This window comes from Harmonia axyridis, chromosome 1, assembly GCF_914767665.1.
Source record: "Harmonia axyridis chromosome 1, icHarAxyr1.1, whole genome shotgun sequence".
In the NCBI taxonomy this organism is placed as follows: domain Eukaryota; kingdom Metazoa; phylum Arthropoda; class Insecta; order Coleoptera; family Coccinellidae; genus Harmonia; species Harmonia axyridis.
The window spans coordinates 75,350,805-75,377,874 of NC_059501.1; the positions used below are offsets into that span (position 1 = coordinate 75,350,805).

General features: G+C 34.9%; 1 protein-coding gene across 4 annotated transcripts in view; it reads left to right on the top strand.

Annotated features, from left to right (window-relative positions):
- Nucleotides 1-27,070, top strand: part of LOC123688802 (semaphorin-1A) — a 464,359-nt gene that overhangs the window by 20,150 nt on the left and 417,139 nt on the right. For 3 of the 4 annotated variants that reach the window (XM_045627467.1, XM_045627472.1, XM_045627471.1), the window contains exon 2: nucleotides 22,993-23,437. In XM_045627467.1, coding sequence (XP_045483423.1) covers nucleotides 23,347-23,437 — 91 coding nt within the window. In that variant the 5' untranslated portion in view covers nucleotides 22,993-23,346. Of the gene's footprint in view, nucleotides 1-5,649; nucleotides 5,764-22,992; nucleotides 23,438-27,070 lie in introns of those variants that run through there. The other variant, XM_045627468.1, reaches the window with a different exon arrangement.

Genomic DNA, 27,070 nt, shown 5'->3' on the forward strand with positions numbered 1-27,070 from the left:
CTTCCAGCAGGCTGCATTTCTTCACATGTATATGTAAGGGAGGAAAGTCAAGTATGACCTCCAGCGCTACTGTGGGAGCTGTACGCATTGGTCCTGTAACACCAATGCGAGCCAGCCTTTGCAGTTTTTGCAACCCACAGCGTGAGATGACCTCTTCGGTTTTTGTCAACCAGGCTAAAGATGATGGATATCATGTAAGGGCATCACATTTAAACAACTGCATCAAATTGGATAATCCTCGTTTTTTGTGTTCATTACTTCCATAAGAAGGTTTATTCAACAAAATATTCTCGAAAAAATTGTACGGAGAAAGAGGAAATGGCTTTCTTTTTACTTCCGACCGAGCGAACAATCTTAGAGTATAATTTGACACTCCGAAGCATGTATTTTGGGTTGCCTGACAAAACGTGCTAAGCCGAGGCAGACACTAATGAACACTATATCATGACTGAAATTTTTGTCTTGATTCTATCGATTTCTTTTCTCATCTGAATAAACTTTCCATAATATGGAATGTTATTTTTCCATTTTGGCCTCATGAACTGATTAGAAAATTTTACGAATCTTATCACTCAAACCGACAAACATAACGATATCCCAGCATCCATCCACTTTGACGAAAGCTAATCCTCTTTAGAAGAGATTAACATCCCTTGATCAACTTTTCTCCCGAGTATCCCTATCCGTCTCGACCGATTGAAACAGTGGTGGCTCGTGATTTGGAATGCTGTGAATGCAAATATTTAAAAAAATGCTGATATTCAGAGTGATTCCATATTATCTAAGAATTATTTGTGAAACTAAGTATTTTGTGTGAAAATCAAAATAACAAGTCCATAACGGAGTTCGAAGAAATAAATGAATTATGAATTTTAGTCTGTGTTCTAAGGTATTTTATGAGCGCTGCCCCGGACTGTCGATAATGTAGGCTCTAACAAATGTTTAAATGATGCGCCAATCTAGCAAAACCTTTTACGTGTCTACTTTATTCGAGACTTTATTCATTATTAGGGGGAACATAATTTCAAAGCAAATGGAAACATTCTTTATTTTCTAGTAATACATAATACCAAGTTACCTTCGTTTTGATGAGAATAATTGATATTATAATTCCATATTGAAGGAATGATACGATTTAGGTAAAATATGTGCCGTTTTTTCCGATAATTTGTTGTCAATTTGAAGGTTATATCATTAGGCGTTTCTCATGAAATCCTCGTCGCTATTGGCAAAAAATAGGACAGCCGATTTGCACAAACCTCTTTTGAAGCGAATTTTTTACCAGCAAAATTGTTCGCCATGAACAGGTACAGATGGTAATCACTTATTTGGCAAGTCACTATCGATGTGTGGCCTGGCGTTGTACTGATGGAACACAATTCCTCTCCTATTGGCTAAAGCTAAAACTATCCCAAAAAGTGGGTCTTCGTAGAGATGATAAAATACGCCAATTTAACTATCGTTTGAGCGAGAATGGTTTATCGGTCAATAGTTATTTGTTTTACTAGGCAGCAAAGTAGTAGATTGACTGCCGCGACTGATAATTCAGTGATTTCAGCCAAGGCAGTCAATCTACTTTGCTGCCGAGTTAAACATATAATTTTTTTTTCGATTGTTTCTAATGATACATGTAGGATATTGTATTTGCAAATTATTACAATTTCCACAATCTTTTTTTATTCCTGTAGTGATAAATTAAAACGAAATTTGAAAGAAATTGCAATTGTTCGAATGGTTGGTTGCTATAGAAATGTATATGTCCATGATAAGTAGATATAGTTTGACAACTTGGGAAATATCTGACAGCATTTTGGAAAATATCGGATATATTTATATTATGGACAGTGATAGCGACTTAGAAGTACTGACCCCTCCAGAAATAAGGATGGTGGCAAAAAAATATTGATTGTCAAAAAATGTGGAATGTTTTATTCGCATTGAAAATAATCAAGTCTGGCATGCTGGGTTATTGTATAAAATCAAAACTACTTTTCCTCTGAATTATTTCAGCATTTTTAAATCATCTTACGGATCGAGAATTCAGGACAAAAATAGGAGAGGAAACATCTCAAAATTACCGAATTAAAGCCGGGGTTCCTCATGGAAGTGTATTGGGTCCAATCCTCTATCTTTTGTACACCATCTGCCAACAACTAACAACACAACAACTGGAACTTTTGCAGACGATACAACCATAATGGTATGCCATAAAGATCCCACAACAGCAACAAAACTTGTGCAAGAACATCTTAATCTGGTAGAATCTTGGGCCAGCAAATGGAAAATAAAAATAAATGAAATAAAATCAAAAAAGGTAGACTTCACTTTGAGGAAAGAACGATGCCCACAAATTCACCTGAATGGCAAAGCAATACCAGAAGCAGAAACGGCCAAGTATCTAGGTTTCCATTTAGATACCAGACTTACTTGGAAAGAGCACATCAAAAAGAAAAGAAAACAAGTTGAACTTAAAATCAAGGAAATCTATTGGCTTATGGGGACAAATTCAAAACTGTCTCTAGAAAATAAAATTCTTTTATATAAAACAATTATAAATCCAATTTGGACTTGAAATTTGGGGGTGCGAAAGCAAGTCAAATATAGCTATTATCCAAAGGTGCCAGTCTAAGATACTGCGTATGATAGCCAACGCACCATGGTATGTTACTAATCAAACACTTCATGAAGATCTGAAAATACCCTTTGTTCAGGATGTCATAAAAACAAGAAGTAGTAAATATGAAATAGTTTTCTTAAAATTAGCTCATAGAATTTATTCTGATTGCTGATACATAAACTAATATAAAAAAAAATTTGAAAATATCGGATATATTTATATTATGGACAGTGATAGCGACTTAGAAGTACTGAGCCCTCCAGAAATAAGGAAGGTGGCAAAAAAATATTGATTGTCAAAAAATGTGGAATGTTTCATTCGCATTGAAAATAATCACATTGCTGCGTAGGTAGTAACTCTGCTGCTTAGGCAAAAGTAATACTTTGCTGATTGATATGTGTCTGCGAAATCTATATTTGCTGTCAATCGGAGAAAAAAGAATTTTCTAAGAAATTCAATATACCTACTTTGTTTTTGTAGGCGAAGGTAATTCACGAAAAATTGATATTTTCCAAGTTATATGCAAAAATAGTAATTTACGTAACAAGTCCGGAAAATAGGGTTTTTTTGGACCAATAGACGCTTACGCTCCTCCTGGAAGTCTTTGAGTCCAAAAAAACCATTTTCGGGCGTGTTGCGTACAATATTTTTTCGGCAACCATGTAGAATAACACTATAGCTGCTGCTTTCCATACTTTATTGCGATTGCGATCAAAAAACATGCAAATTTTTGACAACTAATTTCATATGAACTGTCAGCCGTTATCTCGGTTGCTATGGATTCTATGATTCTTTTCCGGCCTAGTCCGGGAAGTACGTACTTTCCGGACTAGGCCGGGAAATGCTACTTTCTCAGAGAAAAAGCGTCCGGGAAGTGAGGACTTCCCGGACGGTTGCCGAAAAATGGTATTTTTTACCTTTTCATGTATTTTTTCAATGTTCTGTCACGAAATTCTGGTGAGAAATCTCAGATTCGGATTCATCATTCCAAAAAACATATAAAACCGAAAAAATCAAAATTCCCCAAAACTTTCCTGTGAAAAACACATATTGACAGTTGAGAATTGTTCATTTTATTCACCATCGACACCCTTCATGATACGATAACGTTGAAAATAAAACTAGAATAATATGTGATTTAAAATGCTCGGCTGTTGCTATAGGTGCCATAGTCCTCGCATATTCTAAATCGCATAAGAATCTCGTTAAATTGATATCTATATGCTTTGATTATGATTGGATTTAAAAATAAGTTCAGTTTTTTTTTATCCAATTCCCTTAGATTTCGACCATAACTATTGATGTAACACAGCCGACGAGCCGCCATAGAAGAAGAAGAAGATGGTTTTTCAATCATAATTGAAACAGAAGCGCTAAGCATTCGAGGGCGACGAAAAGGAATAGAAGCAGATAATCATTTCTCGTTTTCAGCGCTGCGAAATGGGTTCGAGGGGCGTGCGCAGCCCCTATTTAAAGTGATTGAGGTCGATAATGTGTCCTTTTATCGGATGGAATCATCTGCAGTCTTCTGTTTTCATAAAACCGAGGTCCAAATTGGATTCGGTCGATTTGGGCGCCAGATAATGCCCCGGGAACACGTTCTATAAACTTTTCGAGGAGTCAGGGAGGGCGATAGATGTAATGTCAATATTTCGTTATGGAACGTTTCATTGGAAATTTGAATGATACTCGGGCGAGCTGAGATAACTTTTGATGAGGAGATGATTTTAGAGAATTATGCAGATACTGTGGTTTCTGTGTCCGACGTTTTCGACGATAGTTTATCGTAGTATTCGATCTTTCGGTTTTTATTGATTCGTGATTAAATCTTTTCAATTTCTTCCTTGGCAACTATTGAAAGATGGAGAAGCATATTTAATTCAATGAAGAATCATTATAAATACTGTTTGTCCTCGAGTTGTTGTAACAAGCTGATAGGGTAGATCGTATGATATTAATAATGAATCTAAGAAAACTAGACACTAACTACATCCACTTCCAACACGCAGGTTTCTGAATTCGAACAAACTTTATAACAAGAGGGTTGGAAGAATAATCTTCAAAAATTAATAGAGTATTTCATATCAGTGGTGATCATTACACTTATACATAGTATTTTTTGAAGTAGATCCCACCTGACCAATAAAAAATGGATTTTATTTGAGAAAAATTAGTTTTGAGGTTTTGGCCATAGCTGACCTTGACATTGAAATCGACACACCGAATTTAAAAATTTTGTTCAGATTTCAGATTAATTTTCTGGGAAAAAGATGCAACTGATAAATTAAAGCAATATTGAATTGAATGAGAAACCTGATTACGAATGAAAAAACTGGGCCTTACATTAAAAAATCGAAGGTTGGTATCATTTCGGGTGAAACTGGAAGTCGAACAAATATGGAGTTTTTTCCAAGAATTCATCACTCCCAACTATAAAATTCCGAGGGTTTATCTTGCGTCTCTCTTTGGAATATTCTAATCAACAGTCTTCGTGAATCACCCAGTATATTGTTTAGATGCATAGTAATAATAATAATTTATTCGCACATGTTAAAGTAATATATACATAGAATACATGTACAAATAATTTGCCATAAAAAAATTTCATGGCTTGTCAAGGGCTATTTAGTCATACTCTTAGATAAAAGTACAATAGGTACATAAAATCACATAAATAGTTATATACAAACACTCAAAGACTGAGAAAAATTATTATGTTTATGAGACATAAACAATATTAAGTAAAACAAAGGTACTTAAAAAAACATATATAGTACATATTTAGTGCATCCTGAACGGACTTCCAGTAGATACTTTTTAGACTAGGAATTTCCATTATTGCAAATGGATTTCATTATGTCGAAAAAATATTGGCAATATTCCTGATAATTCATTGAATATCGATAATATTTTAACTTATCATAATCAACTGATTTGTTTCTTATCTATATATTTTTTATCATCGTGATAAGTGATACTATCCACGATATGCGATATAGTATATCGGAAATTTTAAAAATTACGAATAGCGGAGAAAACAACAAATTATTTTTATTCATCGAAATAACACCTGTTGGAAAAATAATAAATAAGTTGAAAAATTTTGCTTTAGTGTTAGGTGTTTGGGTTCAATATTGTGTTTTTGGGTATGTATGTTTTTCTTTTCAAGATCAATTCATTCAGAAATATGTAGTCTAAATAGTATTGAAAATAACGAAAATTTAATTTATAATTCATGAAAATATGTATAATATATCGTACGTTCATTTAAATTCGTGGTTAAAACTGCTGTGGAGAAATTAGAGTTGATTTTCTGTGTTTACAAGTAGCCCTTAGCTTGTATCATATAGTATGTACACAGTATAGGAACCATGTGTATGTAAACAAATGTTAGTGATAAGGTACAAGCTAGGGACTACTTGTAATCACAGAAAATCCACTTGACCACGAATTTAAATAAACGCTCGTTATATTTCTGGGTTCTTACGCGAAGATTACTTAAAAGTGTGTAATAAGCAATATTGAAAGAGCAGTTTATTTAGGAACGAATTTAGGCCTTTCCTTGAAGAGTGGGGTAGGTGGTAGAAACAGCCGAACGCATAGTGTGCAGATGTCTGGGTCTGACTGGCCTAAGAATCACTTACATCAGAAAGTCAGTTCTGGATACTACCCGAGGTTCCTAAGGATGTTTCGAAATTTTACTGAAATGAGTTGATCTTCTGATTATTCCATCCTCACAAAATTAGCATGAATTGATTTTGATCCAGAATTCTTCATCAGATAGTTGCACCCAACTACTGAAGACCATTCTCCGCATTTCTAAGAACAGACATCTGGCAAATTCACAACAGTTTTCTTCTGGGTTATTTAGTTACCATAAAAAAAATTATGTAACTAACTGGCTACCAAGCTCGTTTGAGATTACTGAATCTGCAAGCCTTCTGCGTTCTTTGGTGTGAATCTGGATCACCGATCACCTCTACATGAGAAGCGAAACTCAATTACGCGACCATGCCTTCAAACTGGAAAAGGAGAATTTCAGGACTACACAGCGTCAAACGTTTATTTCCATCATAATTTTCGGTGAATGGAATGGGTTGCCAGAAAGTTAATTTCTTCAATTCATTCGGAACCATAATCGGCTCTAACTTAATCAAGAAACTGTGAACATATGCGAGTTTCTTTATTATTTCTAGAAGTATATAAATTTCATATATTCAAATATTTATAAAAAATAATAATAACAAACGCTGATATGACTTTCACTGAACGTCTCGATTATCTTCCCAATCTCCCCATCCCGCCTCTTCAACATCAACATAAGGCTGAAGGGTGAAAATAAAACCTCTTCCAGAATGATGATTCCCACTGAAGTCATACCGAATTTGCGAAGCCTCCATCTGGATATGAAGCCTCGAAAGACATGCTTCTTCGTTCCGAAAACTATCACGAACTCCCTCAAGAAACAATTTCTAGAGAGAGAGTGAAGTTGAAGTTGTCAGATTCCATCTTTGGATTCCAGACCCCGTTGAAATATGCAAATCTCGCCCGATGTTCGCCCTTTTGCTCCGCCAAATTACAAATTCGTCTCCCGAACCGGGGTAGGGTCAATAATTTAGGCAACAGACCGAAATCTTGATTCCCGACTCAGCCTCCGATGGTCTTTCGGGGAGTTCTGACCCTTGTGTCGGCATCTGATTGTCCTCTAATGTTCTACAATTAGTCTTAATTAGCGGGTCCGCGCCGGGTATCTGTTTCGGTAAGTTCTGATTACCCTCTCTAATACGTAATTAGAGTACAACATATCCAGTAGATCCCAGATGCGTTTCCTTACTTGGGTTGGCAATATTGCTTTACTGTAGGGTGTCAGTCTCATAAATGCAATAGTTATTTATTCTACAAAGTATTTGATTTTAGTTCATGGTTTTAGCACAGTTTCGCGTCGGAAGACCAAAAACAGAGAGCTCTAAAATCTAATACACTGTCGAGCAGGAAAAACTTGATCAATATGATACCAATATTTGGTAAAATGAAGACCGTTTATGATTGTATCAACTTACAGACTGAACACCTAAAGGAAGAAAAAAGTATTAGACTATTCAAGAAACGTTTAAAAATGTGGCTTAATGATGAAACCAGATCTATCATTAGCAACGTGATAAACAAAAAATGAACTTAACCGAAACATGACAATTATACCCTATGATGACGATATTAAACCAAATAAGACGCACACTTACCCGATTAGAGACAACAAAATCCTGGCATTGGCATGGAATACCGAATGAGACTTCCTGTATTTCGAGTCCTTTCGTATGGTGGTGGATGGTAGTATCTGGGTTCGAAGCATCCAATTCTTCACTTGTACTTTTTTGGATTTTATAAATTTTGTGAGAACAGTTTTAGAATGTAAAATTAATTTAGTATCACGTACAGGTTAATACACTCTGTCAGTATATATTACCTCTGTGATAAACTATGTTTATTTGTTGAAGTTCTCGAATAAACTTGACTTTTGCCTATACGCGTAGGATTTTTCCTCGCCGTCGGCTTCTCACTCCTCGCTAAGAGGAACATTCACTCAATCCCAGATATTTAAAATATCAGAAGGGCTGAGCTCGGTCGTGTCCGGTCCTTGTGGTCCCCCTGGTTCTCGTCGAACTTCTGGTCCTCTTACACGCGATCCTTGGACCTGTCCTTCGCTTCCTAGGAATTTTCTCACCGTCCTTGCAGTACCTAAAAGAACAGCTTTTTGCATTATATTACATATATACTCACTAAGTCCTAGTTGCTTGATATTTCTCTTGAGATTTTTGGGCACTATTCCTGTTGTTGAGATGATAATTGGAATAGTTCTCGTTGATATCATTCCCCACTGGCGCTTTATCTGAAATTCGAGGTCCCTATATTTTGAAATTTTTTCGACCTCTTTTTGACGCATGTTGTTGTTATTAGGTATTGCTACGTCGATGAGTATTGCTGCCTTTTGTTGTTTATCAACTAGCAATATATCTGGCCTGTTGTGAGGGACTGTTTTATCAGTCAAAACTGTACGATCCCAGTACAGTTTATAGCGTTCGTTTTCCAGGATGGTTTCCGGTCGGTACTTGTAGTATGGCACTTTTTCAGAATTAATTAGTGTTAATTTAGTTGCCATTTCTTGGTGTAGTATCTTTCCTACTGCATCGTGTCTCTCTTTATATTCATTTCCTGCAAACATTTGACATCCTCCCGTGATATGTTGGATTGTCTCGTTCGTTGGACAACCATAACGGCATCGATCGTCAGTAATAGTTCGATCCTTTATGATATGTTTGCAGTAATTTTTTGTTGAGATCACTTGATCTTGGATGGCTAAAAGAAATCCTTCCGTTTCTGGATACATCGCACCTGATGTGAGCCAATAGTTCGACGCTTCAATGTCGACATGATCCTGGTTCACCTCGTTGAAATGTCGTCCATGTAGGGGCTTTTCTCTCCATCTTTGCAGTTTTTCTTGGATTGTCTGGTGGTTGTATGACAATTGCTCCTTATGCAGTTGTAAAGGTGTTGATTCGTCTGCTTCACACAGTACTTTGTAGATCTCTGACGTGCCTGATTTGTCTTTGAAGTATGTTCGTAGGCATTCAATTTGACCATGGGCAAGTTCCATGATGTCTAGCAGACCTCTGCCTCCTTTATTCCTCGGCAGTGTCGTCCTCTCAATGCTACTTTTCGGATGGTGCTTGTGTGCTTTCGTCATCAAGGTTCTCATTTTGCGTTGCAGGTTTTCCATATCTGTTTTGGTCCATGGAATGATACCGAAAGAGTATGTAAGAATTGAACATGCATATGTATTGATAGCTCTCGTCATGTTCTTGCTGTTGAGGTTTGTTTTCAAAATTTTGTTGATTCTCCTAATGAACTCAGTTGTTAAGTCTTCCTTCATTCTTTGATGGTTTATTCGTCGGTTTTGTTTCATTCCTAGGTATTTATAAAGATCGTCCGATTTCATTGCTTCTATCTCCTGTCCATTGGAGAGAGCTATCGGTTCATCTTGGATTTTTCCACGCACTACGCTAATAGTACGACACTTGTCCAATCCGAAATTCATCCCCACGTCTTTCGAAAAATTTTCCACCAGTTTGACCATAATTTGCAAGTGGTTTTTGTTGCCTGTTATAAGTTTGAGGTCATCCATGTATAGCAAATGATTGAGTGCAATATTATTTCTGTTTCCTTTCACATTGAAACCTTTTTCAGTAGCATTCAGTTGTTTAGAAAGGGGGTTCAGCGCCAAGCAGAACCATAAGGGACTCAACGAATCTCCTTGGAAAATTCCCCTTTTTATTGGAATATCTTTAGTAATTATGTTCGCTGTAGAGAGTTCGATATTCGTTCTCCAGTTGCACATTGCATACTTCAGAAAGTTTATTGTAATTGGATCGATCTTGTATATTTCCAAAATTTTTGTCAGCCACCCATGTGGAATAGAGTCGAAGGCCTTCTTATAGTCAAAATATGTCATAAAAAGATTTCTGTGTTTTTTGAAGGCTTGGTTGCATATGATGGAATCTATTATCAGCAGTTCCTTCGATCCTAGTGCATTCTTGGAACATCCTTTCTGCTGTGCTGTCATTATATTATTTGTCTCGCAATGTTTGTAGATACGAGATGCTATACATGATGTGATGATTTTATATATTGTTGGTAGACATGTAATTGGTCTGTATTTTGATGGATCCGCTGTGTGTTGCATATCCTTCGGTAAGAGGTAAGTGGTCCCTGTTGTTAAAAATTTGGGCATTTCCGTTGGATTACTTATAACATCATTTATGGTTTCAACTAGCCTGCCGTGTATACACCAAAATTTTTTCAACCAAAAGTTGTGGATTCCATCTGGGCCGGGTGATTTCCAATTGTGTGTGTTTTTCAATATTTCATGGAATTCTTCTATAGAAACTGCGTTATGCGGCATTTGTTCCATTGTCTCACAGGATTTCTCTTCATTTCTTATCCAATCAGCCTGGGAGTTGTAGGGGGTTGGTGTAGCCAGTTGATCTGTCCAAAAATTCTCAATATCCTCGACGGTTGGATAACTTCCTGTTGTTGCTGACATATTATTGTTTAACATTCTATAGAATTTTCTTTCGGAATTTTCAAAAATCATATTATCCTGTTTTCTTTTATAGCTCTCATTGTATCTTCTGAGTCTTTCGGAGTACACACTAAGTTTTTGTTTCAGTGTGTCTAAAATGAATAATAAACTTTATTATTATTATTATTATTATTACAGATGAGGCTGAGTGCTGTTTCAGATGGGTGTGGGTTGAACATATTGATTGAACTTCAATGTGTTGAGAAGTGCAATGTTGTTATATATACATAGTAGGAAGACCCATAATGTTTGGTGAATCTCTTTTGAGTAGGGTTGACGACATTTGGGATGCTCGTATTATATTCGACCTGCATTTAACTTTTGTTTCTCATATAAACTCTGCCTTACCTTCTGCATTCATTCGTTATTAGGCGCAATGCTAGATGCTTTGTGAATACTGAAACACATCTTAAATTATTTGAGTCATTGGTTGAAAGCAGAATGATTTTTGGCTTTATTATTTGACACCCTATCGATAACATCCATCGTCGCCATTTAGAATCTGTGCAGCGGAAATTTCTAAAATGTTCAGTTTGGAGGGAGGATGGTGTCAAACCGGTGAGAGGCTTAGATCAGAACATTTTTTTGGATAGCTTCGGGATCGTATCGCTTGAAATCACTAAGAAGCTATTATCCCTGAAGTTTCTTCACAACCTTTTGCATGGTAACATAGATTGTCCTGATCTTGAATTTGTGAAAATTCTGGTTCCAAGGTTGCATTCTAGATCCAATCATGTATTCTACTTGAGTACTCCTAGAACGAATTCTCCAATTAAAAAAAATGAAACTTCTTATTCTTATGACTCGAAGTATTGTCCATCGCTGGCTACTACTTCCTCCCATCTTTCGGGCAGCGTACGAATTCCGCGTTGAAAAAACTAACGCTTTTGCAGTGATTCACAAATCGATCCAATTTTTTACTCCTTCATAAGACCGGATATGCTGATCAGCCAGGTCATGTGCCATTGATCGAAACAAGTGATAGTCCGAGGGAGCAACGTCTGGAGAATACGGCGAGTGGGGTAGGACTATTTCAACGTTTCCAATTATGTCTTGACCACTTGCGCAACGTGGGGTCGAGAATTGTCATGCTGTAAAATCACTTTGTCATGTCTCTCGTTGTATTGCGGCCGTTTGTCTTCCAATGCTCGGCTCAAACGCTTTAATTCCCTCCGATAATGATCGCCTGTGATTTTTTCAGTCGGTTTCAACAACTCATAATACACTACGCCGATCTGGTCGCACCAAATCCTGAGCATGACCTTGGACCCGTGAATATTTGGTTTGGCAGTCGTCGTGGAAGCATGGCAGGGATATCACCATGATTTTCTTTGCTGGGGATTATCGTAATGAACTCATTTTTCGTCTTCAGTCATAATGCGATGCAGAAATCCCTTACGTCTTTGCCTTGCAAGCAGCTATTCACAAGCAAACAAACGCCGTTCAACTTCTCTCGGCTTCAACTCGTACGGCACCCAATTTCGTTGTTGCTGAATCATTCCCATGACTTTTAGGCGTTTTAAAATGGCTTGTTGCGTCTCTGCCAATAATCCTGCCAATTTTTGTTGCGTTTGACACGAGCCTTGATCAAGTAATGCCTCCAATTCTGCATCTTCGAACACCTTTTCTCTTCCACCGCCTTGCACCTAATAGTTAAATCTATAGTTTGGTCAAAAAATTCAGATGACTTCTTAGTATTGCAATATTAATGCCACAAAGTATGTCATTAAAGGCATATTCTGGTTAGTGGTGCAAATTACTGAATGAGCCATATGAAGTATGTAAATACCATTACTATCGAAGTATAGTATATCCAAAGCCACTTGAACTAGTTCATAAAAACGCTCGGTCATAGATGTCTCTTCGAAGTGGATACCGCGATCTGCTAAATACCGGGGTCTATTTGAAAGTATTCTTCTTCTTCTTCTGGTACCATGACCGTTTAACGATCGTTGGTCATCATGTTGGCTATCATGTTGATAACTATTGCTTCATTGACAGCTGCTCGAAAAATTGTACTGTAAGATTTCCCGTACCACTTCCTCAAATTCTTCAACCACGATGTTCTCCTTCTTCCTGGACCATGCCTGACCAGGATTTTTCCCTCCATAATGAGATGTAAGATCTCGTATTTCTTTGGGTGCCTTATGATATGACCAAAGTATTCCAATTTGCGTGGTTTGATCGTTTTAACTACTTCTAAATCTTTGGCCATGCGAGTGAGAACTATGTTGTTACTTATTCTGTATTGTAAGGCAATAAATTCACTGACCCCAAATGAATTTCTGAAAACTTGGCCAACTTTTGTATTATCGAAATATTCTGGCTTACTCCAAGTGACTTTGGATATACTATACCTATCTAATGAGGTTTAGTTCATTGAATTTGTTCGACGAAAACGAGATTCATTCTCAGAGCAGAAAATATCATTCACAATTGGAGCCCATAGATTATTTTGCTTCCATTCAATCCGATTCCATCGAATATCGATTTGTACCATGACAGCCATGACATGATTATTTATTTGATATGTCGGAAATTAATCCCCAAAATGTATTAAAATCGATTGAATGATATTTCACAGAACTGACGGACCGAATTCAAAACTTCATTCCTGAATTACATACACAAAATTAGAATTCATGAATTTATATGATGCGAAAGTTCTATTAATTTATGCGTTGAAAATTGGTTATTCTATATTTGATAGATACGTATGATGGAAATGTTACATCACAATGTAGTTAGGATATTTCAATGCAAGTGAATCTGAAAACTTTGCAAATTTTACACAAAGGGTGATATTTTCAATATTTGGCATAATTTCTGAAAAAAAGAATATACTCGCTGATTTAACACCGATGAATAATTAATTTTATTTGATATCTGTCAACAAAATCATTGTTTCATGAAATTCAAATTATAAACTGTAACATGTTCATCATTCATATACCTTTCGCCCAGAAAAATGTTTACGTTTGTAGAGAAATACAATTAATACCATAACCAGAAGAAGAAATGAAATTATTGAAATATTTCGATTTACACGAAAAATTTCAGTGACATCTGACGAATAGATTCAGATTCTACAATTTTTTTTCTACTATTTTTTTACTACACTAATGATATGTTCTTCATGAATTTTGCAGAAAAAATATAAATAACATCAATTTTATTTGGTAAGCCGCTGTTTTCACTAACTGGAAATATTTCACTAGGTACCCCTACAAAGTGGTTGTCCAATGAAAAACACAAAAAATTTTGCTGAAATAGTTACAGCACCAATCTTGCATAAAAAAATAACACATTTCTCAGTATCTTTGTGTAGTGATAATAGCAATTTTTTTCATTTTTAACAGTTTTAGTTTTGAAAAAATATCAAATATTTGTAGATTTTTTATGAACATTTGTTGAGGGAAATTAAATTAATTTTGTGAACTTTTTCTATATCAATTTTCAAGAAAATACACAGAATTTTCAATTAAAAAATTATAATTAATATAATCGAATCAATTATTATTTTAAGTAGAAATCTAATAGTAACATCGTATTAAAAACATTAGAAAAAATATTGTGTGAAACACGTTGGGAAGTACTATTTTTCGTAAAAGCGTTCTTTTTCGCTTTATACACTCGTTACTAGGAATACATAGTGTTCAATTCTTTTCTACTATTTCCCTACTACACTAATGATATGATCTTCACGAAATTTTGCATAAAAAAATATAAATAAGATTCAGCTGTTTTCACTTACTGGAAATATTTCACTACTTAGGTACCCCTTTGATGTGGTTGTCCAATTCAAAAACAATTGTCAATCTAATATACAAAAATTTTTGCTGGAATAGATTCAGCACAAATCTTGCAGAAAAAATAACACATTTTTCCGTATCTTGGTTTAGTAATTGTATGATTTTTTTTTTCATTTTTGACAGTTATTTCTTTTCAAAAAGGATACAATATTTTTGTACTTTTTATGAACAATTTTAGGGAATAATATATTCGTTTTGTGAACTTTTTCTATATGAATATTTCAAGAAAGTACACAATATTCATAATTTATTAATTTTAATTAATTTAATGAAATTAATTATAATAAATGAATAATAAATATATTTATAATTTATTAATTTTAATTAATATAATTAAATTATAATTAATAAATTATAAATATTGTGTAATAATGTGTGTATGATGTGTATCAGAATTGTAATTGAAGTAATAATAATAAATATTTCAAGAAAGTACACAATGTTTACAATTTAATAATTATGATTATTGATTCAATAATATAATTAAATGAATTATAATTTATAAATTTTAAATATTCTGTACTTTATTGAACTATTTATAATTATTACTTCTCTTAAAATTCGTCGCATCATAATCAAACTTAAAAAAAAATATTGTGTGAAACACGTTGGGAAGTACTATTTTTCGTAAATGCTTTCTTTTGAGCTTTATAGACTTGTTATGAAAAATAGTGCTTTTCCCATCTGGCTGCACACATAACTATTACATTTCTTACGATTCTGGAGCTACGGAATGTTGCATATTAACTACATTGATGAGCGAAATGCTAAACTGAGCTTTTTCTAACTCCAGCTCCATCCCCGATCATTACGTTTGCGATATAATTACACAAGTCTCATTAATTATAATGGTGTATCAAATTGTGCCTTCCACAGCACAGCAGTCGACGCGAACTTGCATCATATGATATATAATCGTAATTGTTCTGAAATGCATTGTCTGGGCTCTGTTTTGCATATTTCAGATAAAACGGGATTAATTTCGGTTGTGTAGTGTTCATTTTCTAATGTCGGCCTGCTTCTATTATTGTTCACATTTGCCGATATGGCGAAATTAAAATCTTGAACAATCGTCGAATGGTTTCGGATCAGGAAAATCGATGGGTGAATTCGTTTTCGTATTTGTTTGATTCGATTGTGGGGGAAGACCAAATATTGTTGCATGGTTTGGGATGATGGGGGAGATATTGGTAATTCTACGATTGAAACGTTTTTGAGTTGAATATCTGGAAGGTTCATCATTGAAAATCGAAACTTTCCTCTTACGTTGGCTCTTATAATGATGACGTCATTGATGACGTATGGCAGTGTTATGATAAATGCTCTTTTAGGCTAAGAAAGATTCTCAGAACGGAGCGTTATTTTGTCCCCTTACAAGTATTCCGTTCGTCCATTGTCTCCCCTGCCATTTTGAAGTTTATCTATTGGATTGAGGATTTCGAATTTTAGAGTATAATCTGCATATGGTCTACCTTCTCTTGATGAAAGCAAATGTCAAGTTCAGGATCAACTTCAAAGGGAAAGCAACTTCTACTTGCTTTTCCAATGTAACAACTTGCATTCAATTGCATATTCACTGAATTCTAGGCTCATTTCTTATTGCTTTCTGGAGAAGTTTTTGATTTATCCACTATTTCTTGAAAAAAGAAAGTTATCTCCTGAAGATGTTCCAGGCTATTATGATCTTCTCGCTCGAACAGCATCAGCAGATACCTCGCTGTGGTTCTGATGCCACTTTCAACAGTACCTAAATTCCGCATGATGTTTAGAATTATCATTCTATATATATCTACACACCAAATTTCATTTCGGTTAGATCTGTTGCCACTGAAATAATAATAAGTCTTCTTTTCGATCATCTGCTTGAATTTTCTATGGTTATAATGAAATTTTGCATGAAGCGTTAATTGGTAATTTTTTATATAGTCGCAAAATCTCAACTCGATCAGATAAGTATATGATGACTGAAATGTTGGTCATTTCGTTTCCAGTATTCTCCTTAAGTCTGAGTTTGGATTTGTTATTTCATATCATCAACCAGAACTCATGAAAATATTCATAAACTATTGGCTAATTTTATTCGATATTCTTCATGAATCTTATTCGTATCTTTTCAACGATCGCAATAAGGGAAAACCGAGGGGAAAACTCTCAGAACACTGACTCCACACCTCTGCAATCAGAAAAGAGAAATGTCATGGGAACTGTTTCCCCACATCAGTATATGGCAAAGGCATCTCCCATATATTCCTTTCTTGTGAATAAAATTTCATTTTGATACCTTCATAAATAGTTTTTTGAAAAGCCCTTCGAAATGTAGTTGTTAGTGTACCTACAGACAGTTTTGCAATTTAAAACGTACCAAAACATTAAAACTTTATTTTCGTAAGTTTTATAACATACTGAGCCTGGAGAGTTTGAATAAATAAAAAATTAAATAACATATTAGGAAAGTTGGGCAAGTTATGAGCATATGCAGGTTCATTCAACTACATAGTTGTTTTTTAGGATTGGATATCCTTTAAAACTGAATTCAACCAAACGTCATCGCATGATCCAAAGAGAACTATTCAGCAAATCATTGAAGTGTTGATTAATGTGAATACTAATTCCATTCTGAATGAAAGATAATAGTTTTCATAAATATATTTTTATGGTATAATATTTAGGAATACGAAAAAAGCAAAGGATGAATCACAATAAAATGCGAAGCGTTTTTCTCCAGTAAAATATATTCTGCAACATCTCCCTCTATCGATCCCAGCGCCACCCTCCAGAAGCTTCAGTTCGAGCTCTTGCCGAAACAAACATTAAATTCGCTGCTTTGCTTGTTCATCCAAGAAACACCACATCCCCTTGCCGATCCTATCGTGGATTCGATATATTATCTGTGGGTGATGGATGAGTGAGGGGTATCTTCGGTTGATCCAATAATAAGAGCCGAACGATAGATATCCTGACCCAAATTTCCTCATAACTCGATATATTATGCATCCCTTATTGATTCTGTATCTTGATACAGTCGTCGAATGATATATATGCCATAAAATACCTGTTTATTTTCTACATCGACAAGGATTTTCTTGTGGGTTGGAGATAACTAATCGTACTGCATTGGATCCCCTGAGCCATTACAAACTTCTTCACGGAAAAAATTGAGGAAAAAGACATGCAAACAACTCGAAAGGATCCCTCAAATTGCGATATGTGAAACCTGGACATAGAGGATATAGAAATCCACCTCACACAGGAATATATCTGCACGAGAATTCTAATTGTCATCCTGAACAAAAATGATCGAGATATTTGTATAGAGAGTCATATAGAGTATAGCCAAAATACCTCTAGGAGGAATTGAGTTGTTTGAGACAAGCCTTCTTCTTATCCATTGATTATAGCCCGAAATAAATCAAAAGAGCATCGAGTCCACGACGTCAATTACAACAGAACAAGACTTCAGCAATAATTAATAACGAGAAAACATACTTGCCTTGAATACCATCAGTAACCGCAAAATAGGAAATCTTCTTGAAAGACATAATATAGAACCAATTCACAAACCAACACAAAAACTAAAAAATACACTAAAAAATAAAAAGGATAAAATTGATCCACTTTATACAGGACACCTATAAAGCTCCCGATTGGGAGGCACGTGTAAACCAAACAGATAAATCCGCATTTGCTTAACATACTTCCACCGGTGTGCTAAACATCTTTTTCTGAAAGACATTAATTATCTCATAAATTGAGAACTATTACTCGCGAATGAACATGGGAGCCATCGAAATATAAAGGCTTGGTAAATACATTTGGATAGATAGGATATTCAACCTTATTTCAAGGATATGACAGCGAGCTACTGTTTTCTTTGATGAGAAAGTTGTAAATTAATTCAACTTCCAAATTTCAACTGTTCTGAATAAAAATTCCCGATAATTCTCTTGGTCCTGTGGGACAGTGTATCAATCAAAACATCTGCTTGATACGCTATCGAATAAACGTTTATATTCAATAACGGAGTGGGGATGGTCACTGTTACGGTCTGCTCTAGCCCTGCGATTTAAATATAAGTTGATCCTCAACCGTGGTATGGGTTACAACATTTTCATTTCGAATGGTAAAGCTCGGAATTTCCCAATTCTGTTGAACAATTCGGTCGGAAAGCCTTTATTATTATATAAAATCAAATATAATTTTTCGTCATTATGGAATAGTATATAACATTACTAGCAAGGTAAGAGGGTTTTTACTGGCGAACGGAGGATATAATTGACGAGCCGCAGGCGAGTCAGTTACCTCCTTGAGCCAGTAAAACCCGTTACCTTGCGTGTATTGTTTTATATTTTATTTGTTTCTCATTTGTAAAAAGGTTAGATAAATTCCAAAAAAATCTCAATAATTTGTCTCAAATGTCGTAAGCTATCATAGACAAGTCTATGTAAGCTATGGAAGCGTTGCCATGAACATGTCTGTTTATTTTTCTTTACATTTGTTTTGGCGAAAGAGAGAATGAATGTACCAAAAGAAATTATTGAGGCAGCCAGTAGTGTAGCTTCAAGTTCATTACCTGCAAAATCAGCTTCAAGGTACGAGCGAGAATACGACGACTTCAAAAAGTGGCAAAACAAAAACAGTGTGATTGGGGTAACTGAAGATGTTTTGTTGGTCTACTTGAATCAACTATCAGCTAAATTCAGCCCTAATACTTTATGGGCAAAATGGTCTATGCTGAAAAGCTGCTTGGAAATGAAAGAAAATGCCCCTGTTCGCAGGTTTGTTTTCCTTAAAAAATTCATTGAAAAATATGACGTTTAGTTGTCATTTGCAGATTTCAAAAGATAATAGCGTTTCTGAAACGAAAAAATGAGCGTTATACGCCAAAAAAGGCCAAGGTATTAAGTAAAGAAGAGGCTGAACAATTTCTTTTAAATGCTTCTGATGACCAGTGGTTGCTGGCGAAAATTGTAAAACAATATTTGGGATTTTTGAATGTTGTCGATGTGACGAAATTCTCTCCTTAAACATGAATGATGTAGAAGATATGGAAAAATACGTTATATGACGATAAAACAAAATTTTCTAATGTAAATAATACTACTAACTTGTAAAAATTTTGCAAGTTAACTGTCAGTTTTACAAGTTAGTGACTTGATAAAATAAACTTTCTTGATTAATATTGTGTTTTTGGAAACTGACGTTTACAAATGAGAAACAAATAAATAGTATTGTATGGCAAATGAATATATAAATCAATGAAAATTCTGGGCAATATCTGTTAATTTACAATTTTTTTATAGTTCGAATTCGATGTTATCGATTATGCATATGGACAATGAAAATTTCGGATTGCTGAAACACAGATTTTCATTATTAACGAAGTCAACTTCCTAAGTTCTTTGTTGAAAATTGTCGGAGCTTCCTGACAGAATCGATTTACACTACGAAATCTACATCAAGGAGATCAATCTTATTATTCAGTTTAATTTTTAGCCCAAAATTAACAAGTTTTTTTTCGAATTAATATCCGTAGTTATATCTTTCTCCACCTCGAATTTTTTAAACGCTCATTATTTTCATAACGTGAGTCTAAATATGATTAAATTACTTTCGAGGCAGGCTTTCCGTTCTAACCTCTTCTCGAATCGTCGGGGTAAATTACCCTCGAATAAAACGTATTTTCAACTTAATTTGACGTCGTCATAATAGAACCCCAAAAAAGCAAAAATAAGAAGGAGACCTCCACCCACTCGAGGGAGTGCAAAATGATCCCTGGGGGCAAAAAGGCATTTCTGTACAAAGTCCGCTGGATATCATTCCCCTATTCAAGTTTAAGTGGGGTTATCAAGTGCTATTCAATGTTCAGTCAAGCTTTACAATGGAGAACAGACTCAATCATCTGCTGAAAGAAGTTTCTTCGCGATCATCTGAATCGAGTGATTGATATCGATAATTTGTACGCATTTCTCAACTTGCCGTCCCTCTACGGTTGCAGTTAAACTTTGTCAGGGGGTCGCCAATATCCTGACGGATAAGAGGAAATTGGAAATTTGAAGTTTTATTGAAATCTGATACTTCGAATCGTCTCGATGTAATCAGTGGTGAATGTCATTTTCAAAAGTTTTCGATACTGATCGAAAATGTGAGGTTCTTCAGATTCTATTTCAGTAATTGCCCTCGATCGAATCATTTTTATTCAATATAGAGTTCATTTTTGGGAGATTTCTGTAGATTTTAAACTGCAATCTACGATTCAATCAGTCGAACAAAGTTTTGTCAACCCCTCATGAGAATATTTCAACAATTATTATCAAGTGTGAACTGAAATTAAATTAATAAACAGAAGTTTTGTTCTTCATCATATACGGAAACAAAAGCTGAATTTTAAATAAATTTGAAACATTTACACAATGTTATCCTCATATTGTGAATATCCAATGCAAATGCGTTGCATTATAGTTGCTCAAGACAGTGGATATAAGGTATAAGATCCAGGACTAACCAGTAAAACCACATAATCACCCTCAAGTGTACTCCAAAACTCTTCTAATCTTTTCTGTAATCATCTTTACTTTCGAAATAGGCTTCAACCTTGGCAATCACTTCTTCATCAGCTATAGCAGAATTAATATTTCTGGAGCACCTCCGTTTTTGTTGGTGAAACATAGTGTGGATAACACTTATCAAGCCATTGCTCTGCTTGCACAATATTTTTTCTCATAAAAAACCGAGTGTTATCAACACTCGAATCCTAACCTTACCTAACCTAACCATTTCTCAACCAAAACCAAATGTAGTGTCACATAACCTTAAATATCTCGATACTGGCTTAAATCTATTTGCGACATTTTGACACTCATCTTTTGAAGCAATAATAGGAAGAAAAAAAAATGTAATGGCACTGCCATCTGTGCATCAGGCTTGAAACGTATTGGAAGGCGTGTTGAACATATTTATCCTCATTTTCCAAACGCTAGTGAGGGCAAATAGGTTAATAGCTTGAAGATGTGATGCAAAAACGAAAGACATAAAATGTTCCTAGTATTTCATGGCGAATGACATTCTACAAAAATATGTATATTTCCTAGCCCTACTCAAATCATATACATGTCCTTAACAGCAAATCCAAGGTCACCTTGAACTTGGAATTCACGGCTTGACTCAAGCCACTTGACTTGAAATTAACTCTAGTTCAAGTCAAGTGGTAGTTTCTCAATGTTAAGTCATGTACTTAATGAATAAATACTTGACTTGACATTGAAAAACAACTACTTGAACTTGAGTTGATTTCAAGTCAAGCTCAAGTCAGGTAGATTGAAATCAAGTCAAGTTGCTTGAATTGTGTAATGGCTACAACAGTTATTTCTTTCTTTTAAATATTTTGCTGTACTCGTAAATTGTTGAAGGAATAAAAAGCATAATTCAGTTATGACTTATTCTGTTCCAATTGTAGTTTTTTCTTGGTAAATGGATTATTTAAAAGACGATCATTTATTGGAATCAAATTAAACTTTTTCTTGCAAGCAGTGTAGTGACTATTCGCTTGCCCGAGAGATGGCGTCATGGGATGTGCATTTCTTGGGAAATCCGAGACGCTTGGGATATAAATCCACCGTTCATAAAAAGTGCATAAATATTGTATATTTATTGAAATAGTTATATACTTTTCCCCTACAATTGTTGATGAAAATGTAGATATTAATATTTTAAATTTTTTGAACCGTAACTGTCAAAAAGGAGCAATTTGATAGAATCACTACAAAAGCAGATATACATTAAAATGTGTATATTTTTTAACTCAAGATTGGTGCTGTACCACTAACACTAATTGTAAGGAGAAATTTGATTTCAGGGTTAATACTGAATATTTATCTGTTTAGTGTTAGTTACATTGTGATGTTTATTAAGGATGTTTTTTTATATATTTTCAGGCTTGAAAAAGGGCACTGCCCGAAACGTTGCCATATGACAATTCTATAACAAACAATAAATATTCAGTATTAACCCTAAAATCAAATTTCTCCTTACAATTAAAAGCGAACAGGGTAAATAATCAATCAATAAACTAAAACTAATTTGTATGCATTAGGTTGACAATTGTTGTTGAATTGTTCAACAATTTTTGAGAGTAAGCTCTCCTCATTTTATTATGTTGTGATATGCATCCTGCATGAAACTAACGAGTTATCTGAAATTTTGAGCATTCCTCACACAAGGGCTGATTGACGCTTCAAAATCTGAAAACCCCCCAATAAACATAAATAAGTCCACTTGGGACCCAGAAGAGAGAGACTGATGCTCTCTCTAATGTCCCACCGATCATAACCAGAAATTATGCCGTGGTAGAGTTCCTATTACAAGCAGCCCTCTTGTGTATTCGAATAATTACTCTTCACGCTCTCATGGCTTCTCTGTTCTTGTTTCAGAAACGCCCGTTGCAGGTCCCAAGCGCCACTGTCGCACCACCGAGAAGGAAGGGGAGGGGAGGTCAGCTGACACCGGCACCGCGACGTTCGTGACGTTTCCTTCTCCAGTCGTCGTGAGGCGTCCCTTATTGAGCTGTCCTGTTGTTGCTACCCTCTTGTAGAGCGGGAGCAAATAGCGCTGTTCTTGGTGACGGTCGTCGGCGTTGTTTTAGGGGATGAAGTGTCGCAGGTCGTGATGATAGGAAGATCGGGTTGATAACTGGACCTTTTTTTTTCCTCTTGTTGTCGTTGGAGACGTTTCACGAGTCGTCGGTGTTCGGGGTATGATATTGTAGTGTTGGTTTGCTGGAGACGATGAAGGGATTTATTGTTATTGCGTGGATGGTGAACTTGTGTCTGGCTGCATGGCAGGAGAACACCAGGCCAAAGATGTTCGTTCAATTAGGTGAGTAGATATTTTTTAACTTTATAGGTTATACGCTATTCAAAACAAAATTTGGTTTAGATATAATAGAATTGAACAAATCGTTCCTGTCGATGTAATTAGAAAAAGTACTGCAAGTTTTACATAATGCAGTATTATTTACGCTCATCTCGCCGAATATGCGACTACTTATTAAGTCTATTGCATGTTTCGGCGGGCTAAATGTGGATTACGCTATATTATGCAGATGGATCAGAGAGCTCTAATCAGAGTTGTGTATCCTCTATTCGTGCATATTCCATTCACAATTTATTTGTTTACGTTCTGAAAAACCGGAAGTATAATTGTCAAATAATAATTTTAATTTGATATCAGCTCACATAATGATAAAAATCATATTTTGTTCATTGCTCTTTTTCTTTTGACGTATGCAGAACATATTTTGGTTTAGATTTCGGTTTAGATATACTAAAATTGAACAAATCGTTCTAGTCGATGTAATTAGAAAAAGTACTGCAAGTTTCACACAATGCAGTATTATTTACGCTTATCTCGCCGAATATGTGACCACTTATTAAGTCCATTGCATGTCTCGGCGTGCCAAATGTTGATTACATTATATTATGCAGATGGATCAGAGAGCTCTAATCAGAGTTGTGTATTCTCTGTTCAATGCATATTCCATTCACAATTCATTTTTTCACGTTCTAAAAAAACATGAACTATAATTGTCAAATTATTATTTGAATATGAGATCAGTTCACACAATGAAAATGTGAAAAATTGGACGTGAATTCAAAAGATTTTTGTGCTTGTTCTAATTCGTATCAAAGTACTTCATAAATGAAATTCTGCTCAAATTATATATATTTCGTTGAGTGATTGATTTTTTTTTGTCGTTTTGCAGAAGATAGTTTGGTTTAGATCTCGGATTAGATATACTAAAATTAAACAAATCGTTCTTTTCAATGATATAGAAGAAGTACAGTAAATTTTACACAAGGCATTATTATTTAAGCGGAATATGTGACTACTTATTAAGTCTATATTCCATACCTCAGCATGCTACACTATATCACTTAGTGCAGATGAATCAGAGAGCTCTCGTAAGAGTTGTGTACTCTCTGTGTGATGCATATTTGCATCACAATTCATTCCTCCACGTTCAAAAACAATCTAAAGTATAATTGTCGAATAATAATTTGAATATGATATCAGAAAGAGTACTGCAAGTTTCACACAATGCAGTATTATTTACGCTCATCTCGCCGAATATGTGACTAATGATTAAGTCTGTGGCATGTCTCGGCGTGCTAAATAAATGTTGATTACGCTATATTATGCAGATAGATCAGAGAGCTCTAATCAGAGTGGTGTATTTTCTGTTTGATGCATATTCGCATCACAAAGTATTTGTTTACGCGTAAAAAAAAATAATAATATGAATTTGATATCACTTCACACAATGGAAATGTGAAAAAACGGACGTTGAGTCAAGGGATTTTCGTGCTTGTTCATTGGTCTTTTTCCGCAAAACATTGCTTTAGATCTTGGTTTAGTTATATTACAATGAAACAAATCGTTCTTTTCAATGAAATTAGAAAAAGTAGAGTAAGTTTTATACAATGCATTATTATTTACGCTGAATATGCGACTACTTATTTAGTCTATTCCAAGTCACAGCATACTAAATGTTGACTCCACTATATTACATAGTGCAGATGAATCAGAGCTCTCATCAGAGTTGTGTACTCTCTGTTTGATGCATATTCCCATCATAATTCATTCGTTCATATAATGATAATGTGAGAAAACGGACGTGAAGTCAATAGATTGTCGTGCTTATTTCAATTATAAGTAGTTTTACGCGTGTCCTGCCGAATATTTGACTAATTATTGAGTCTAATCCATGCCTCAGTTTATCAAATGTAGACTACATTATAATAACTACATAGTGCAGATGGATCAGAGATCGTTCATTACAGTGTTGTACTCTCTTTTCGATGCATTTTCGCGTCACAATTTATTTGTTTAATTCAGAAACAACCCAAACTATAATATTCAAATAATAATTTGAATTTGATATTAGTTCACATAATGAAAATGGTAAGAAATTGGAGGTAAAATAATGGATTTTCGTATTGTTTGAATTTTTATTGAAGAAGCTTTCTCACAAAATTGGCGTTTTGTGTAGAACAAAGTTTGGTTTAGATATACTGAAATTAAATAAATGGTCTTTGTAATGCCGTATAATATCTCGCCATAGATGTGACTAATTATTAAGTATATTTCATACCTCAGCATGCTAAATGTTGACTACACTATACATAGTGTACATTAGAGTGGTGTGATTTAGCGTGTTTGTTGAAATTCGTAGTAACATAGTTTTCGCACGAAATTCTGCATAGACTTTATAAAAATATAAAAACTGGATTTACTGGTGAAGAGATATGCCATAAAAATATAGTTATAGAAAAATATTCTGCACTTGTTTATTTCGAATTAATATGATATTTTCATTGAAATTCAACAATTTTCAAAAATGAACTCGACACTCCACTAAAATTTCGACCTTCGTGTGACTTTTTGCATATTTTGGAATTTCTGTGAGAAAACTCTGTGGATCGACAAAACTTAAAAAAAAATAATTTTCCTCATTTAAAAGCTACATTGCTTAAATTAAGAAAACCAAACTTCATTGACTAACTTTGTCAACACACAACTTCAGTGTAAGTAATCGGACATATATAATATTATGAGATCTGCAAATGATAGATACGACTCCCACAATATTTTGCATGAACATCTGTTTTACTATTTTGCAACAGATTTCTAAGTTTCAGTTGGACAGGATGTGTATTTTTCTAATAATTGAAATTTGATATGGGAGGAACCATATAATAGTATATTATTCAACGAGCGGTAATGTAGGTCATAACTCACTTCATGAATTACAACACTCATCTGCGGCTCGTGCTGCAAACTCCATCTGCGTGAGTTACAGTGAGTTATGACCATTACCGCAAGTGAATACTGTACTTTATTTACGATTATAACAATAATTACTAAGATACAAATACAGAGGAAGAACCTTATTGAGAAAACTCAAAAGGTACCTTTGAACGTCAAAATTATCAAAATGTCATTACTTCCCTCAAAAACAATAATGAAATGTTCCCCTTCAGCCTCGCTTTCGGCCAACCGAATAGAAGCACAGTGCCAACTTTTCCGATTTATTATAAAGAGTTATAGCAGTGAGTTAGTCCAACTCACGTTGTTTTTTAATAGATACTATTATTAGCTCAAAACTCGGCTCGAAAGCAGTTGAATAATGAATTTATAATACATTAGGAGTAGATAAAAGCATATTATTACTCCGAGGTTAAAAGGTTGAGTGATTATTCACTTGAGAGTTATCAAAACTTCATGCAATATCCGTGGACCTGCACTAACATCGAATTTTCAACAATTTTCCAAGTAATTTACGCCCAGAATAGGTTGATCTTAAGGGATTTTTTGTACGTTATGTTGCTATATCGTACAAAAAATTGCACAACCCCAAAATTTCGAGAACTAATTCCAAACCCCCGTTTCAACTCTAAACCCCGGGCTCAAGGAAATTCAAAAACAACACGGAACACAGCCTCGGGTTCC